The 17,663-nt window shown below is 35.9% G+C and overlaps 3 protein-coding genes across 5 annotated transcripts in view; 2 read left to right on the top strand and 1 right to left on the bottom strand.

The window, feature by feature from the left end:
- The first annotated feature begins 1,132 nt into the window (after positions 1–1,132).
- On the top strand, positions 1,133–7,291 carry utp3 (UTP3 small subunit processome component). Its single transcript, XM_051912857.1, has 16 exons — positions 1,133–1,324; positions 1,654–1,732; positions 1,810–1,866; positions 1,945–2,001; positions 2,112–2,259; positions 2,411–2,479; positions 2,590–2,711; positions 2,800–2,952; positions 3,060–3,131; positions 3,242–3,282; positions 6,033–6,129; positions 6,222–6,338; positions 6,419–6,552; positions 6,637–6,691; positions 6,851–6,958; positions 7,048–7,291. The coding sequence occupies exons 1-16, from the start codon at positions 1,308–1,310 to the stop codon at positions 7,135–7,137; spliced, it is 1,416 nt and encodes a 471-aa protein (XP_051768817.1). The 5' UTR covers positions 1,133–1,307; the 3' UTR covers positions 7,138–7,291.
- A 45-nt stretch (positions 7,292–7,336) lies between these two features.
- On the bottom strand, positions 7,337–10,334 carry ppcs (phosphopantothenoylcysteine synthetase). Its single transcript, XM_051912858.1, has 4 exons — positions 10,170–10,334; positions 9,247–9,779; positions 9,053–9,156; positions 7,337–8,179 (listed from the first exon to the last, which is right to left on the bottom strand). Exons 2-4 carry the CDS (start codon positions 9,770–9,772, stop codon positions 7,859–7,861), a joined length of 951 nt encoding a protein of 316 aa, XP_051768818.1. The 5' UTR covers positions 9,773–9,779; positions 10,170–10,334; the 3' UTR covers positions 7,337–7,858.
- A 983-nt stretch (positions 10,335–11,317) lies between these two features.
- foxj3 (forkhead box J3) overlaps positions 11,318–17,663 on the top strand; it is a 98,231-nt gene continuing 91,885 nt past the window's right edge. For all 3 annotated transcript variants that reach the window (XM_051912348.1, XM_051912347.1, XM_051912346.1), the window contains exon 1: positions 11,318–11,545. The gene's annotated coding sequence lies outside the window, so the exon portion shown is untranslated. The remainder of the gene's footprint in view (positions 11,546–17,663) is intronic.

The following is a 17,663-nucleotide window of genomic DNA, read 5'->3' as shown; positions in this document are numbered from 1 at the left end:
ACTTTACCCAATACTGTACTAAGTTTTCTACAGCTATAGGGTATATTATACTACAATACACGACAGTTTACTGTAGTAAAAACTAAAGTATTCTACAGTATTTATTACAGTTTATCAGTTCACTATAGTTAATACTACAGCATGCTGTAGCATTCATTAACAAAGTGTTGTAAATATTATAATATATAGAGTATACTACAATTTACTATAGTATGGTTCAAAAACACTACAGTATTTACTATAAATTACTATAGTATGTTTTCATGTTATTTACAAGTGTACAATTTAGGGTCTATCTATCTATCTATTTTAGATGTTATGTAGAAATGTACAGTTATGGTAGACAATGTACAGTTATGAGAGTTTAATTGTTCAGATAGATATATATATATATATATATATATATATATATATATATATATATATATATATAATTAAAACTACTATAATAATTTATAGTAAATACTATAGTGTTTTTGAACCATACTATAGTAAAGTACTTGAATGAATTTGTTGTGGTAATTCTATTGTTGCTGTGGTAATATAACAACTATAGTAATATAAACAAATTACTTTACCCAATACTGTACTAAGTTTTCTACAGCTATAGGGTATATTATACTACAATACACGACAGTTTACTGTAGTAAAAACTAAAGTATTCTACAGTATTTATTACAGTTTATCAGTTCACTATAGTTAATACTACAGCATGCTGTAGCATTCATTGACAAAGTGTTGTAAATACTATAATATAGAGAGTATACTACAATTTACTATAGTATGGTTAAAAAATACTATAGTATTTACTATAAATTACTATAGTATGTTTTCATGTTATTTACAAGTGTACAATTTAGGGTCTATCTATCTATCTATTTTAGATGTTATGTAGAAATGTACAGTTATGGTAGACAATGTACAGTTATGAGAGTTTAATTGTTCAGATAGATAGATAGATAGATAGATAGATAGATAGATAGATAGATAGATAGATAGATAGATAGATAGATAGATAGATAGATAGATAGATAGATAGGTAGATAGATAGTATTTTAGATGCTCAGATCTATTTTCAAACAACGGATTAATTTTGGAGACTTTTATTTTGACACAGACTCACTCAGTAGAGGAAGTACTCACTTAGTTTACTTCCTGTTCTAAACGCATGTGGGAAGTCCACGCGGATAATTGTTGACCTGTTTTTACCTACTCGTGTCTTGGTTTATGAGCTATACAATATTTATGAACTGCTCGAATATTTAGATAATAAGATCCAGCAATAATTTTTATAACCCGATGACAGCATGGTCCGTACAAGAAGGTTAGTAGTACACTACAATGTGTCGTCGTTTCTGCTCGTTAACACAGTAGTAGCACTTTGATCATACAGAGCACATCAGTTCTTTAAACAAACACACACACACACACACACACACACACACACACACACATATATAAGGTCACAAATAAACAAGTTAGTTTATTGTATTCTGCATCGTTTCTACTAACAAATTGTATAAATAGACACGAGACAGGGCAGACTTTTGAAAACCTGCACTAAATGTTGGTGCAAATAGATATAATTTAGGTCTTTTTAATTTAATTATTACATTCTAATTATTTTACAAATGCATTTTTTTTATTTCAAAGGATAGTAAGAAAGCCTAGAGCAAAGAAGCAACAGGAATATGACAGTGATGACCTTGAAGCTGAACCCATTCCAGATAAGGTATTTGTTTGTTTGTTTGTTTGTTTAGGTATTATTGTGGCATTCTGGTTGTAAACATGTTTGTGTTTTCTCATCAGAAATCGTCAGCATATGTGGAGGATAAAATAGATGAATTCCACAATGAAAAAATCTCAGTGAGTTATATTTTCTTTATGCATGAACAGTCATGATATTATCATTGTACATATTAAACCTTTGACTTTGGTCTGTAGAATCTCTTGGCTCGAGGAGTGCAGGAAGACAGTGATGAAGAGGATGAAGATAAAGCTGTAAGCAAATGAAATCATTGCAGAACAATTGATAACTGGTAGCATGACTTTAAAGGCTTTTTATAGATTGTAATAGTGTGAACTTTTCTGCTTTTTTTTTTTTTTTTTAGGAGGAGGTCATGCCCCTGACACTTTCTGACTCTGAGAATGAAGATGATGATGAAGAAGAAGAAGAAGAGGAGGAGGAGGAAGTGCAAGAAGAGGATAATGAAGAGGAGACAGACATGGAGAGTGACCTGGAAGGACAGAAAGATGATGGTAATGTGCTTTAAAGATATTCCAAATATAACTGTTTATGTGTGCTTTACAAAACATTTTCAAGAATATTCAAGCATATAAAAGTATTTTATTGCCCTGAACAGAGATGTTCAAGGCATTGTCTCTGACACTTCCATTTCAATTCTTACAGATCTTCCAAATGACATGGCTTGGGGAGACAAAAAGAAGATTTTTTATGATTCTGATTATGTCACTAAAAGTAAGCATTTTTCATTTTACCTACATATGTATGACATATTATAACTTTATATTAGTATGCAATGTATAATATGTACATATTATAGCATGTTTGATTTGTATATTTTGCAGAGGGAAAATCTCTTGAAGAGATTGAGGCAGAAGACAAAGAAGAGGAAGAGGAGGCCAAAAACATTCAAAGGAGATTGGCAGCCAACCTAAGCGAGGAAGACTACGATCTAAACCTGCTTGAGGTACTACAATTCTTTTTTTTTTCTAAAGACATCAGCAGAGTTCAGACGTCATATATCTCCGTCTTTGTACTTTCCTGTGGTTTATTAGGAGTTTGCAGCAAAGGCTGAAGAGGAGAAGGAGGGTGAAAAAGAGGAAAGGATTGTGAAAGATTTGAAGACCATGTCACAGAAGGAAAAGCTCAAACTGCTGAAGAAAGAATCACCAGAGTTGTTGGAACTTATTCAGGACTTCAAAGTAAAGGTAAAAGCTTGCAGGAATGACATTTATGTGGCCTTTTTGCATTGCTATAAAATTCCCTCGGTGCTGTTGTATTTCTAAATTTGAGTATTTTTTTTTTGTATACTCAGCTTACAGAATTGAGGGATGAAGTTCAGCCCCTTGTGGAGATGGTCAAAGATGGACGGATTCGTCGTGGAAAGGTGAGTTAAATCTACATAATTAGAGCAATGGACTATTATTCAAGTTTTATGTAATTACTCTTTAAAATTGACTCATTTTATTTTTTCTTTGTATCCTTTAATTCCTCTAGGGTGCAAAATACCTCATTACGAAACAGCAACTTTATCTTAAGTAAGCCTTACCTATATCATATTATAAATTCTAATTCTGTGAGTGATTGCAGTATGTATATTATATAACTCTATCATTCAAAAGTTTGTGGTCAGTAAGATTTTTGAAATGCAAGGATGCATTAAAATGCTGTTCTTTCAAACTTTCAATTAATCAAAGAGCCCTGAAAAAGAATAAATCACAGTTTCCACAAAAACTATTACACAGCAATATAATATTTGCACCGACAATGATTTTTCATAGCCAATTCCAATTGACAAATTTTTGATGATATAACTGGCTGATTCCAGTAACGGTTGCTGATTTTTTAAAATAAAAATTTATATAAGCAAATTGATTTGATGCTTATTTGCTCTATTACAGGCCAAACTGGCCTTAAATGAACATTATCTGTAGCCATTTGAAATTAGAGGCAACCACTGCATTTTAATCACGATCCAAACAAAGATGCTACACATATGTAACATTTGAATTAAATTAGATCTTTTAAAATTCAAAGCAAAAACAGCATGGTCTGACTTTAGCTTTGTGAAATTATGCTACATAAAACATACCTGCACAAGCGTGGGTATCTATCTGCAAGTTGGAGTAATGGCCATGCTGAAAGGTAGTGGGTGTGCCAAAAGGTCAGTTGGTTGCGAAAGCTGCCCGTTGGGGTAGGGTTAGGGGTTACATACCTGCAAACTCCAAAGTGGTGAAAAAGGTGACATGTTTACAAAGTAAATAGTAGTACTGGGGTCTGGGGGCATCCTCCCCCAAGAGAAATTTTTCGTGATTTTAACATATAAACTAAGCATTCTGGTGCACTCCCACAAGAAAATAAGTGGAAAAAACAACATTTGCTTCAAGTAAAAAACAACAACAACAAAAAAAAAAACATTTATTGACACTAGGGCTGGGCATTGACACAAATTTTACAATTGGATTAGATTTCGATTCAGAAGCTTGCGATTTGATTTCGATTTGATTACCTGCAATTCAATAATGATTAATTTGGGGCCTATCAGGTAGCCTACAGTACATGGCAAATTTCCTCAAAGAAAAATATCTCTCAACTAATGCTGTAAACTATACAGGGAACCACAGCTGGTACATCATCATAATATTAAAGGTTAAAATTAATTGATTTGTAAGCTACTTACATGTAAATTACACATAAATAAGTTTTATAATAACGTTATAATAAATTTTTAATGACATAATTATGTTTCTACTCGTTTTTAATATTGGCCTTAACATTTAAATGGTGACCGTCATAAAACGGTTTTATTCATTCAGTATTGATGCACATGTTAAGTACATGAATATGCAATGGCCTATAGTCACAGTGGATATATATCAAAATGTTCCTCTCTAAGTTCATTTTTGTAGCTGACTAACACGTTTTTTGACATTGAACGGCTTTTCTGAGGTAAATGTGACATTTTTACAAGCTATTTTATTGGCGCTTTTCCACGGTTGATCGATTAACGTTACATATGACATGATACGGATTTCAGTAAGTTGTACTGTATCTTTCAACATTCATTCATCCTACATTCATTCATGTTTATTTAGTGTTGTAAAGCGAAAGAGATGATCGGTTCACATGCGCTCTGCCTCTGTTTGAACTGAAGCGCTACAGCGATGTGTCAGTCACACCACAGAGCGCCAAAAAAGATCACAACAGCTCGAGAGACATCTATGGTCGCACTCCAGTTTATGGGGAAGTAGCCCATTTTTGATTCTTGTGAGGTTTATTGTGCCTGCAAACTCACCCTGACACCCCCCACCCCTGAGAGAAAAAAAAACTCTTCGGATCTACACGATTCACATAAATGACATATTTTGGTTCAAAACAGCGAATTTTGCCGAAAAGAGACTAGTTTGCAGGTATGGTGTACTACTGGGGTTCTGTTGTTGCATTGTATACCTTCTGGAGCACCCCTACCTTACGGAACACCCATTACTCCAACCTGCAGATATCCCTGTCCTGCTGACTGTAAACAAAGCAGCACTGCGCTTCCAAACACTACTTTATTAGGCATTATACAGAGGAAAGAGTGAAAGAAAAAGCAATCAGCTTTTCTGAAGACAGCCAGTCCTTTCAGAGATACATTCATATAAACTCCCACCCTGTATTCAATATTTATATATTTTTTCAATATTTCAAGCATCGCGAACAGTGAGCTTGCTTTGCCTGGTGTAATATTTTCTCTGCTGCTGCGTCTGTGCTCTTCTCTCCTCTCCTCTTCGTGTCTGCTTTCAGCATGTCCCATCTCTGGCCCGTGTTAACGCTCTGTTTGCAGACTTTGTAAAAATTTCCACACAAAAGACATTTTGGGAAATTGCAATGCAGTTTTTGTGTAAGTATGGAACAGAGATCAGCCAAAATATACCAAAAAACAGTTGATAGCAAACTCTAGGGCTTTCTTCTACTCTCATTACCCACAACTGAGGTGCCCTTGAGCAAGGCATCTAACCCCCAATTGATCCTCAGGCACTGCAGTAAAAATGGCTGCCCACTGCTCCAGGTGAGTTCACGTGTGTGTTTGTGCACTTGGATGGGTGAAATGCAGAGCACAAATTCCGAGTATGGGACCGTACTTGGCTACATGTCACTTCACTTTATTACCGTTTTACTGTATTTTTGGTCAAATAAATGCAGCTTTGGTTAGCATAAGAGACTTCTTTCAAAAATCGTACTGAACCCAAACTTCTGAACAATAGTGCAGTTCTATTTTTCATTATGAATATTCCCTTCTTTCCAGCTATTGCACAAACATTAGTTTTTATTTGGTTCTAAAAGCTAAGAGAATTCCAGCACATAACCATCCTGTGATTGAGAGGTTGCTTACCTACAGAAATGTAAGTATAATCAAATTTACACTTTTTCTTTTTAAATCACAGGTATTCATTAAAAAAGCTTTTAAGACTTCATCTCATTATCACTTTCACAGCTGATAAATGAACTAGGAGCAGTAGATGCTAGACTGGCTCCTCAAATGAGGCAGCTTCTCTCTGGAGAAAAGCTAGACAAAACTGCAAGGAGATCAGCAGGCAGCAAACATACCAAAGTATTTACTTTTCCCTTTTAATTTATGTCAGTATTAGCACTGGCTCTATTTTTGCTGAGTTTGACATGTCTTTATTTCAGGTATTGGAAGAGACCGAGTTGGTGGAAGCAGAGGAGTCAGATTTGGATGAGGAAGCGAATCTGCGCTTCTACAATGCCATGGCGGAGAGGCAGAAACTCAAGAGGAAAAAGATCGAGATGCAGAAAGAGGATGAGTGAGTTCATTTACAACATTTAGCCCTTGTGGTCTGTCATAAATAATGTTTCAGAAACCTTACTGTTACTGACTGCATTACTAGATTGGTGGAGAAGGAAGGGATGGAGCAAAATGCTAAAAGAGGGATCACCTATCAGGTGAGGTGTTGTGATTAATATGCCTTCAATTCGTCTCATAGCCACACAACTTTTCAAAATCTTTAGCAACGACTGACCTGAAAGTCAGTCATTTTCCAATACATTTAAACAATATTACGGAGAGTGTTATCATATTCACATCATATGTTTTGTGAAAAGATGTCCAAGAACAAAGGGCTCACACCCAAGAGGAAGAAGATTGATCGGAATCCCAGAGTCAAACACAGAGAGAAGTTCAGACGTGCCCAGATTCGCCGCAAGGGTCAGGTAAGTGTCATAGAATTAATTTGTATAATTCACTTTCATTTGTAAATCACTATCCAAAACAGACACTGATTACAGATCATTTGTGTCAGGTTCGTGAGGTGCGGCGCGAGGAGACGAGATACAGTGGAGAATGGTCTGGTATTCGTGCTGGAGTTAAGAGGAGCATCAAACTCAAGTGATCAATCTACAGATGATACTCATCCTAGCTTGAATGTTATATTAAAATGGACTTTTTTTGGTGTTTATGCTTAGTATCCCAGATATCAACAGATGGAAATGACGTTTTATACAACAGCTCAAATTTCGAATAAAATTAAAATCTCGAGTTCAAAAGTTCTGATTGTGCAGTGCTTTTCAAAACTGTTGTCATTCAGAAAATGTACTTCAAAAGTACTTTATTGCAGAAACATTTGTATACATTATTAATAATTATTTAAAATGTCATTTACATCAGCAGCTGTTAAAGTGTGATTTGTTGCAGAGACTCAAAGTTGATTAATAAGAACAGAATTAAGATACTAAGCAAAGGCAAGTTTAGGATGATAGCTAGTGAAGCATATATTTATATCATTTTATTTTTAAACTATGAGTAAAGGCCAAAGAATGTAGCTAAAATAATGTTAGTACAGAGGATGAGGACATTAACATAAAGGAAATTATTAGATCTAAAATAAGCAACTGAATTTCACAACAGAGAAGTTGTGAAAAACAGAGAGAAGTTTCACAACAGAGAGAACTTGCAGAAATCATTCGGAATGACAACAAACAGAAGTCAAAGTTTCAGGATAAGCTTCTCTGTCCAAATTTGAACCATAATCATTACAAGACAACAAAAAACATCCCACATCTGCCTGAAAAAGCAACTTGAGCCTACATGCTATGAAATCACAGCAAGGTTTTTCATACTTGAGACATAAATTGACTGTGTGCTGCAGTCAGATTACTGACAATCCTGTCCTCAATCTCTACCTCTTTCTGCACTTCCTCATCTGTGAGTACCAGCTCGTGTTGCGTGTCTTTGGTGACCACAACCACATAACCACGGCGCGTGTCGAGAACGTTTGCGACCACTGCCTGGTGGTTGTACGTTTCTAAGGCACGCCGTGCTCGCTCCAAAAGGATGGAGGGGTCTGTTTCCAGCTTGAAAGAGATGACAAATGCCTGAGGTGCCCAGTCCTTCACCAATGGGGACAACATCTTGGGAACCATCTTCATACTTATCTAAATAATATAAACAAACAGATGAATGACTTGTCATATGTTGATTGGAGATTGCAAAATGAACTAAATGTAGACAGTCGCAGGGGTTTTCTGCAAGGGAGTGCATGGAAAAGTTTAGAGAAAAACAGTGTAAAAGAATGAATGAATAAAGAGATTAAAATTAATTTAAATAAATAATACATCAAACAGTACAGTATTATAGTGAGTAGAAAGAATTAAAGGGTTAGTTGACCAAAAAAAATAAATTTCTGTCATTTATTACTCACCCTCATGTCGTTCCAAACCCATAAGATCTTCGTTCATCTTCGGAACAGAAATTAAGATATTTTTGATGATCTCCCATAGAAAGCAACGAAATTACCACATTCAAGGTCCAGAAAAGTAGTAAACACATCGTTAAAATAGTCAACGTAGAACACAGAAGCTCTGTAATGTGTCTTCGACGTAAACTGTGTATTTTAACCATGTTTTTACTACTTTACTGGACCTAGAATGTGGTAATTTCATTGCTTTCTATGGGAGATAATAACCTCTCGGATTTAATCAAAAATATCTTAATTTGTGTTCCGAAGATGAACGAAGGTCTTGCGGGTTTGGAACGACATGAGCGGCAGTACTTAATGACAAACATTTTATTTATGGGTGAACTAACCCTTCAATAATGTAATGTAATAAAACTAAATATTTTCCATATAATATGTTTATAATTTTTTTTAATATAAATTGGGTCTTTATCCATTATATATAGCTGAATTTCAAATTTTAGAATGGGGGGATCCCTTGCACAAGGATAATATTTGGTGACTTAGGCTTCTAAAAGATTGAAAACCCCTGACCTAGCAGACTGAATTAATATTTGTATTTTTTATACACCTGAAGTGGCCCATTAGAGGACTGAATTTTATGTTCTGGCATTTCAGATGCTGGGATGTAGAAATCAGAAACAGCAGCAGCCAAATAAAACATAGCCTTGGACCCTAGGAGGGAAAAACAGAATTAATTATAACTACTAATAATCCCACTAAAATGTATTTGGCCTACTGTAATCAAAAAGTGGCTTTGTTCACCTATGGAGCTTAATGCTTGGGCTGCAGCTTTGAGAAGATGGAGGTACTCTGACAAGGTGTTGAATTCAACCGGCAGCAGTAATCCTGCTGTTTTCACCACCTGATAGCGCTTTAAAACCTTTGCAATGTTTGGAAGTGAGTTCTGATCCACCAGGATCTGACCATTGTCCTCCTTACCAGTCTCTAATCGTAAGCTATCCAGTAAATTGACCCCTGTGTATAGACGAGTGTATGGGTAGAGAGAACGATGCCTATGCAGAAAGATCACTGCATAGCCTGAGTCCAGGAAATACTCCGCAGAGGATGCCCCTCGCCGACCACTGCTGAAGTTGTCCAGGAATCGTACCGTACGGGATTCCAGAGGAACTTTAGTTCCTCCTGAGGTGATCAGAACTACTCTGCGCCCGGCCGAACTGTGATGTTCAGCAAACTCTGCCATGAGTTTCCTGACTTCTTCCACGTGAGAGGGGACTGCAAACTCTTCAGACAGTCCTCCATCCACTGCACTTGAGGCTGAGTGGGCCATTGTAAAGCTGAAAAAAAAAAATTAGTTAAGTGTTATTACTAGGCATGCTTAAGATGAAGATCTGACACATCCCAGACCTAAGATAATATGGTATTACATACTACATAATTGACACTGAGCAGCACTGTATCAATATAGTGTTGTTGGTTAACTATGAAATGAAGGTCAGATGAATATTTGACCAATTGCGTGCAGTATTTCCAAGTTAAGTGTGAGAAAGAATATCATAATTATCATGACTATCACCAGACAAAAAGTAATGTAAATCTTTTAACATGAGTGCTACACTAATATTATGTGTTGCTACCTAAAACAATATAAACATTCTCGCTGTCAGTGTATGCTGCTATCGCACTGATATTGACAAACGAAAAAAATAAGCTAAATTAAGCTTTACCTGTTCGCTCACTCACAAATATAACGCGAAAGAATATAATTTACTTTCGAATGACCCTAATAAACTTGGACTGAGTGTGTGACAGATCAGCAGTAGTTCCTACATCTTATAATGGTTGAGTGTGAGCATGCGCAGCTTTGGCTGTTGTGATTGGCTCTGTCAGAGGTCTGCGATGTAAATTCCAAAATAAAAGCTTAGATTACTGTTCCCTCCGCTTTTATGTGGATCGTGAAACACAGTAATATGAAAGACAAAAGAAGCTTACACAAGAAAACAGAGATAAAATATAATAATTTACAGTATAATAATTTATTTAAAGTATTTAATTTACTATGGTCAATAAACAGTGATATAATGCATTCAACATACAAGAAAAAAACATGGTAGGCTTTGTAGGAGTAATGAACTGAATTGCAAAATATGTGTACAAAATGTAGTCCACCTCCAGGTTCACAGGGGGCAGCATTGTTTAAGCAATGCGATATGAGAAGCGTTTCTACAGCTCATTTTGCAAAACATTAAGGGCTGGGGTTATAAAAACTTAGTATTATGAATGTTATATTTACCCACCCTATAAATAAAGTTTAAGTTATTATTTAACTCTTTATTATAAGATCCACAATTTTGAAAAGGATTAATAAATATTAACAATGGACTAAAATGCGAAAAGTAAAGAAGATGTTTTTTGAAAACAGAAACACTTGGTGTACAAAAAAGGTAAAACAAGTCAGGAATATTTTTCTTCCTTCAGACACTGTGAAAACGTCGTCATTAAATTAACTTTATTTTTTATAATAATAATAATACCATTTATATTTTATTACAATTTTTTTTTACTAAATTTGGTGGTACTATTCACACCTTCCGAAAATGTACATTCTCATTCTCAACTCATTCTATTAAAGTTTCTTATGAATCGATAATTACATTTAATATTCGAAATCGTTTTTTTATTTTAAGATATGATTATTTTTATTATGATAATGGTTAAATGTGAAAAGTCATTGATAATAATTCTCGTGACAATATTTTGTACACTAAAGGCACTACTTTCAGGCTGCAATCCCTGTCGCAGCTTGGTACAGTGGGCTGCTCTCCGGCTAAAGACCAAAAGTAGTTCCGGATTTTTGATCCGCGCAGTCCCCGGATGTTAGCTATTCAGAGAGAAAGGCGAACGAGCGAGAGAGAGGCGGAGAAGCTAGGAGACGCCACGGACAAACCGGTAAAGGGATTGCGGGTCTCAAACCCACGATAAACACGGAGAGCTGAGGCTCATTTCGAGGAGAGAGAGGGAGCTGTGATCGAAAAAAGGAAGGGGAGGGGACGGCTAACTTTGACAGACCTGCACTGGCCTCCAGTAGCGGACACGAGCCTGGGTGAGTGCGGGTGAACGTTACAAGCTCGCGACATGGAGCTCGCGAAGTTGAAGTCAGGGCCCGCGAAAAATGGACGACTTTAACTGTTAGTTGTGTGGTGCTGAAGTTCTGAGTAGAGCGGGAGGACAGACGTTCAGGCCTCAAGTGGTATGCTGCTGTCGCTGCCGCCGTCGGTCGGGGGCAGGTGGGGACACTGCAAGCTCTACTGTCACAGGAGAACAAGTTTAGTTAGCAAGCCAGCTAGCCGCCAATACGGTTTTTGTCAGACAGGTAGCGAGAGTGAGCTGTTGATTAGCCGCCAGCTTTACTTTAGCTCGCCTGCTATTTGTTTGCGTGTCTGACAGGCGTCTGACGTGAAATATTTGTGACTGAAACTCGGTCAGTAAGGCGAGCTGGAAGGGGGCTCTTCGACCGGGAACTGCCAAACGAGCAACTTTAGGTCCTGTCAACTATCAGTAGTTGGAGGTGGAGGCCGTATCTATTAATATTTTGGAAACAGACGCGCGGCAGCTGCGTGTCATTTTAAATACGAATCCTGGCCAACTTGTGGTGCCATTAATATGCATACGAGCTCTGTTTTTTTTTGCGAACAGGACATGTAAGATTGTTTATGGAGCGTTATTGAGTCTGTATGAAGTTGTGCATGAGTTATTTACATCTGTCAGTATATGCTGGATGAATTAGCATTATAGGTGTATTCGACGACAGGTGGTTATACTATCTACAGTTCAGATCCTATATAGAGCCTCATTTGCAAGATTTCATACACATTGTGTCTAGGTAACCTTGGCTGTCATATCTAGTCAATGCAAGACTAGTCCCCCGTCTACTCAGCAGCTGGAATGTTACCCGCTGTCTGTATTTGGGGTTTCCCCTTTAGCTACTGCAAATAGAGACCTATACTGTCATGATCTGCTTACTGTTGAATTTGCTTTCTTCTTGCTTATAATTTACATGGAGCTACCATGATTTGACATTAAGACAAGACACCACAGGTAACAAATAGATATCACTGTACCTCCCCAGATGATTAATGACAGTACAATATGACAGTTGTTTTTTAATGAAGTTTTCTGAAATGTCATGTTTAAATATGCAAATAACTCATCTAATAAAATATGCACTCATTGCATAAATTGTAATTTACTCATTTTGTTGGCATTAGAGTTAAAGGTTTTTACAAAGAAGATTTTGGATATCTCTTCATATCAGTCATAAATCGGAAAATACTGTCAAAAAATTCACCATGTTTTTAGAAATAAAATGTAAATCAGGCAAATGATATATGATCAAGTCAAGCCTGTCTGTAAAATTTCAGAATATAGATGGGAATAAAACTGGAAAGTATGGTGTTAGTGCTACTGAAGTGGAGATTTCTGGCTCAGTGTATGTGAAAAAGCTAATTTTGAGAAAACAGCCTTTAAAGATGAAAAATGTACAGATGCATATAGAGAAAGTGTCATAAATCAAGCATTTAAATGTGTATTTTGGATGTTTTCTTTCCACTAGTCTGAAAACATGTTATGGAACGGAATAGCCCAACATCTTAAAATTGACCAGTGCATGAAAAAACAATGGTTTTGTCTGTAGTTGACAATGACAGCTTGTCGGCATATTTTTGCATGCACGTTACATTTGTAATGGCCTGATAAAGATTGACCATCAGCATTCTATTAGTTATAATGGGATCCTGACACCCCCCCCAATTCACTTAAAGAGTAGAGTACGAATGGAGAGATGTTGAATTATGCACCAGCATGCTTAAAATATTGAATGATGGACATATGTGAACTACCCGAGACATATTTTCCCCACCCAGTCAGTGTGGCAGTACAATAGTGTGAAAGATTCACGTTAGCACCAGACTTGTTTGTCTTTGGGTTGTCAGCTCACAGAACGCAGAAAATGATTGAACCATCAGTTGCCTGTCAGAACACGCCTGGTGGTTCTTGTGCTGAAACTGCTGCCTTTTAGTATTTACAATTATTGCATCAAGAACATTGTTACATTTGTTAAAAAATGATTGAAGTCATGCATGTTATGCCGTACATTTGATCTCTGTAGCCTTTTGTACTCTTGTGTTGATATAAAATGGTATGGCAGACTATCAGGCTATAGGGTTGGGCGATGTGACCAAAATCTTGTATCATAATATGAATAATTTTATTTCAGGATAAGGATATAGTTATTTATTTATTTATAGCTTTAAATAAAGTTTTTATATCAAAATTAAATTGAAATGTCATAAATCTCATCACCAATTTCAAAATCACATGAAAACTAATACTAGCCTAACATAAGTTAAAAAAAAAACAAAAAAAACCTCAGGCTCACTGAAGACAGGTAAACAGTCAGTGATAAAATAGGAACAAAGCAAATAATTACAAGCAATAGGACAAAAAACTACAATAGAACAAAGACACAAATGAAATAGACTTACCTGAAAAACTTTAAGCACTAGAAATAAAAAACTACAATAGAACAAAGACACAAATGAAATACTCCTACCTGAAAAACTTCACACACTATAGGCCTATAGAAATAGGCTACTACATATTGTATAAAGTAACCAAATGAACAAAAAACACTGTTTTTATACTAACTTTATTCTTATTAAAGTTACGAAAGTGATTGTCAAGAGCAGTGTGATTGTTTGATTTAACATTAATGGCACAAATGGCAGCAGGCTTATTAGGCTGCTGTTACTTTACGACCGAATGCACTGATCTAATATACTGATACACATGCACTTTCTTTCTCAACTGTTTATGTTAACTTAAGACATAAACAACTGAGTTTATAAGGAGGATACTAGCAAAAATGGGCATTTTGACACATAAGTATGTGTATTTGACCGCTCAAGCCCAATAGGGAGCTAGAAAGAACTCAGTTCAGTACTCGCGCTGTATGGGCAGTGGCTTTATGTGCTTGCATTTCTCTCAGACAGTGTGCGCATATACCAAAAAGAGTCGTCTTTCAATGCTTATTGCGCTTGAATGGTTTAAAATCACTTGTTTTAAAAATGTATGCAAAAGATAAGCTTTCGAGACAACATGGCACGGTAAGCGTAACCGCGATAGAGACGATAGTCCAAAATCTCCTCCAGGACATTGCCCACCCTATCAGGCTGTATGTTTTAGTCAAACGGTACAGGCATCAGAACTGCGTATCCTTGCAGCAGATCTTAATTTGTGTGTGTAACGGAGGAGCTCCTGCCACTGTTTTGACTCCTTTACATGTTTTAGAAGCTCTTCACAAGTTCTCAGCTGGTCAAAATACCATCATATGTAGGCTACGTACATACAACGAGCGCATTTAGCCTAGCACACAGCGTTGTTTTGGATGTTTGGTAAGATCTGTTGCAAAATATATGTCATAAAAGGTTGTGAACGTATCCCTAGGCGTTTAGGTTAGGTGTTAAAAATGCCAATGTGAATGCTAAGCAGACCAGGACTACATTTTTATTTATTTATTTATTTTTTTGGTCTGGACCAAATGAACCAAGCGAACTGAACTGCAAGTGTGAACACACCCTAAATGTATATTATATATTTTGTAGATATTAGAAAAGACTAACAGGGTTGAAAGTGACTGAGAACACAAGAAAAACTTGTGTATTGATTAGTTTAATACATGTTTTGTTTAAAACAATTTTATTAGATAAATGTTTAAATGTTTTAATGATTAAATGTGCAGTCAGTCAAGTTTAAAATTCATCTCTATGTTCATAAAAATAAAACTAATATGGTTCACATTTTTACAAATTGTAATTTTTAGTATTTTCTAATTTATTAATGCATGTATAAGGATATTAAATTGTACAGCATAACATGAATGATTCATTATTTAAATTGTGTTGTAGTGTTAATACTCTTTTAATCTGATTGCATTTGAACTAAAACTTTTTTACACCTTAGCCTAATATCACAGTGAAGCCGATTGAGACTAGCCATGAAAGAAGATTTTGTTCCTCTGGTTTTAAATCCTGTCTTAAGAAAGGTATTAGCCCTTAAGTGTCTTTTATCTTTCAACTTGTTCTGTATGTTGTTCATTAGTGCTTTGCTAAATGGGTTGGAATGGGAGCTGTTAAAGAACACAAGCATGGCATCTGTTGTAGCGTAGCATAACTGTTCCCATGCTAGGATCTGATGAGGCCTCCGCTGCAGTATTGCATACAGACTCGTCTCCGTCTTGCCCTCAGGCCTCAGTGGGCATCCTGCCGCTACGTCTAAACTCACCTGGAAACTGCTGGCTTTATGCATTCCACCTACTTTATCATCGCTAAACGACGCCATAGGCTACAAGCCAAATGGGGCATTGTATGGTGCTTTAGAACTTTGGCGACTGCGTTATTAATTTTTTATATGTTGGAGCTATACGGTGTTCAGTGTAATGAGCTGTCTTTACCATTATTCTGTTTACAGTGTTTTCTGAGGCATTAGCATTTTTTTTTTTACTTTTCCCCTCTGCTGAATTGGTTGATGAGATTTTGTCCCACATTTAGAAAAGTTAAGCCGTTTTCCAGCTGTTCTTCACAAACATCTGTTCTCTTACATTTGTGTCGTGTGAAACCAGTGTATCATTTTCTCTCTTTTTCTGTCTGGTTGCAACAAGTGGTTTGCTTGCCATTTTCTCCATTAGTTTTTCACAGTCAAATTTTAATTTGTAATGTTAAAAAGCTCCATAATGACATTGAATTAGTAGTAAGGTGTGTGTAGATTTGAGCAGTCTGACGTGGGCAAAGAAGAGACAACCCCTCACCTTTCGCATACCAATTGCTCATTTGGAATTCAGCGGTGGCCCTTTGCCCAGCCCTGTCTCACTCAGAGGCTTTTAATTTTTCCCCCTTGTTGAAGCGATTATTCAAATGGAAGTCCGTGAGATGAAGTTATCAGACCCCTGTTGGTAAATGGGGTCCAGGCAAGCTAAATGCATGGCTTCCCCAGCTCAGAAACCGCCCATCAGGTCACTGCTTGTTACATTGCTCCTACTCTCCCTTGATTAAAAAAAAAAAAAAAAAGTTTATTGTTACTTTTCTGTATTATGTATTGTCTTCTTTTACTTCCTACTACCCTCAGTGGTTGTCAATACATGTTGGTGCTTTTTAAGCATAGAAATTAGTCAGAGCATAGCACTTTTGCAAAGCTAGTATTAAAATAATTAAGGTTTATTAGTTAAATGCAGAATCATTTACATTCTGGTAAGCAGTGTTGATTCAGGCAAGTGGCTCACCTTTAATATTAAAGCTTCTTTCTTTTTGTATTAGTGATGTGATGAATGTATTTTCATAATTGACTAGTCGGTGGTTGTTTGAAAGATTAGTCAACTAATCAGTGTGAAGGAGGCCCAGTACACTTATTTTGTGTTCCTTAAGGAGACATCAACGCTGACTGCAGCTTCATAGCTGTTCGATATAGGGCTGTGTTGGAAATATTGATTTCTCAATTTTAATCTTCATTTTGATGAACCAATGTTGATTCTTAAATCCCAATATTGATCTTTTAGATGCTGTTTTCTGTACAAACTAGGGGTGGGCGATATGACCAAAATCTTAAATCCCGTAATAATCTTAAAGTTATTTTATTTCACGATAACGATATATAGCTATTTTTGCTTTAAATACATTTTATGATATCAACTTTTGATACCATTAAAATTTCATAATTCTTGTCACCAATTTCAATATCACAAAAACCTAATACTAGCCTAAGTAAAAACAAAACGAAACGCAAGCTTTCTGTAGACAAGTAAACAGTGATAAAATAAGAACAAAGAAACTAATTACAAGCATATTGGGGAACAAACTACAGTAGAACAGACACAAATGAAATAGGCCTATCTGAAAAACTTCAAGCACTAGAAATAAGAAAAAACATAAATTGGATAAAGTAATTAAATGTATAAAAACACTGCATACTCTTCACTGTGTAAATTACATATACATTTATTCTTATTAAAGTTATAAAACTGATTCATTCAAGAGCAGTTAGTGATTTTTCTTTACCTTTAGCTTTTCTTTATCTTTTGTTGTTTGATCAACATTAATGACAGACGACAGCAGATATATTAGGCTGCTGTTACTTTAAGACCAAATGTATGGATCCAATATTCTGATTCA

This window comes from Ctenopharyngodon idella, chromosome 11 (genome assembly GCF_019924925.1).
Source record: "Ctenopharyngodon idella isolate HZGC_01 chromosome 11, HZGC01, whole genome shotgun sequence".
Classification (NCBI taxonomy): domain Eukaryota; kingdom Metazoa; phylum Chordata; class Actinopteri; order Cypriniformes; family Xenocyprididae; genus Ctenopharyngodon; species Ctenopharyngodon idella.
The sequence above is the reverse complement of the archived record's forward strand: the minus strand, read 5'-3'. Positions and strand labels throughout refer to the sequence as shown.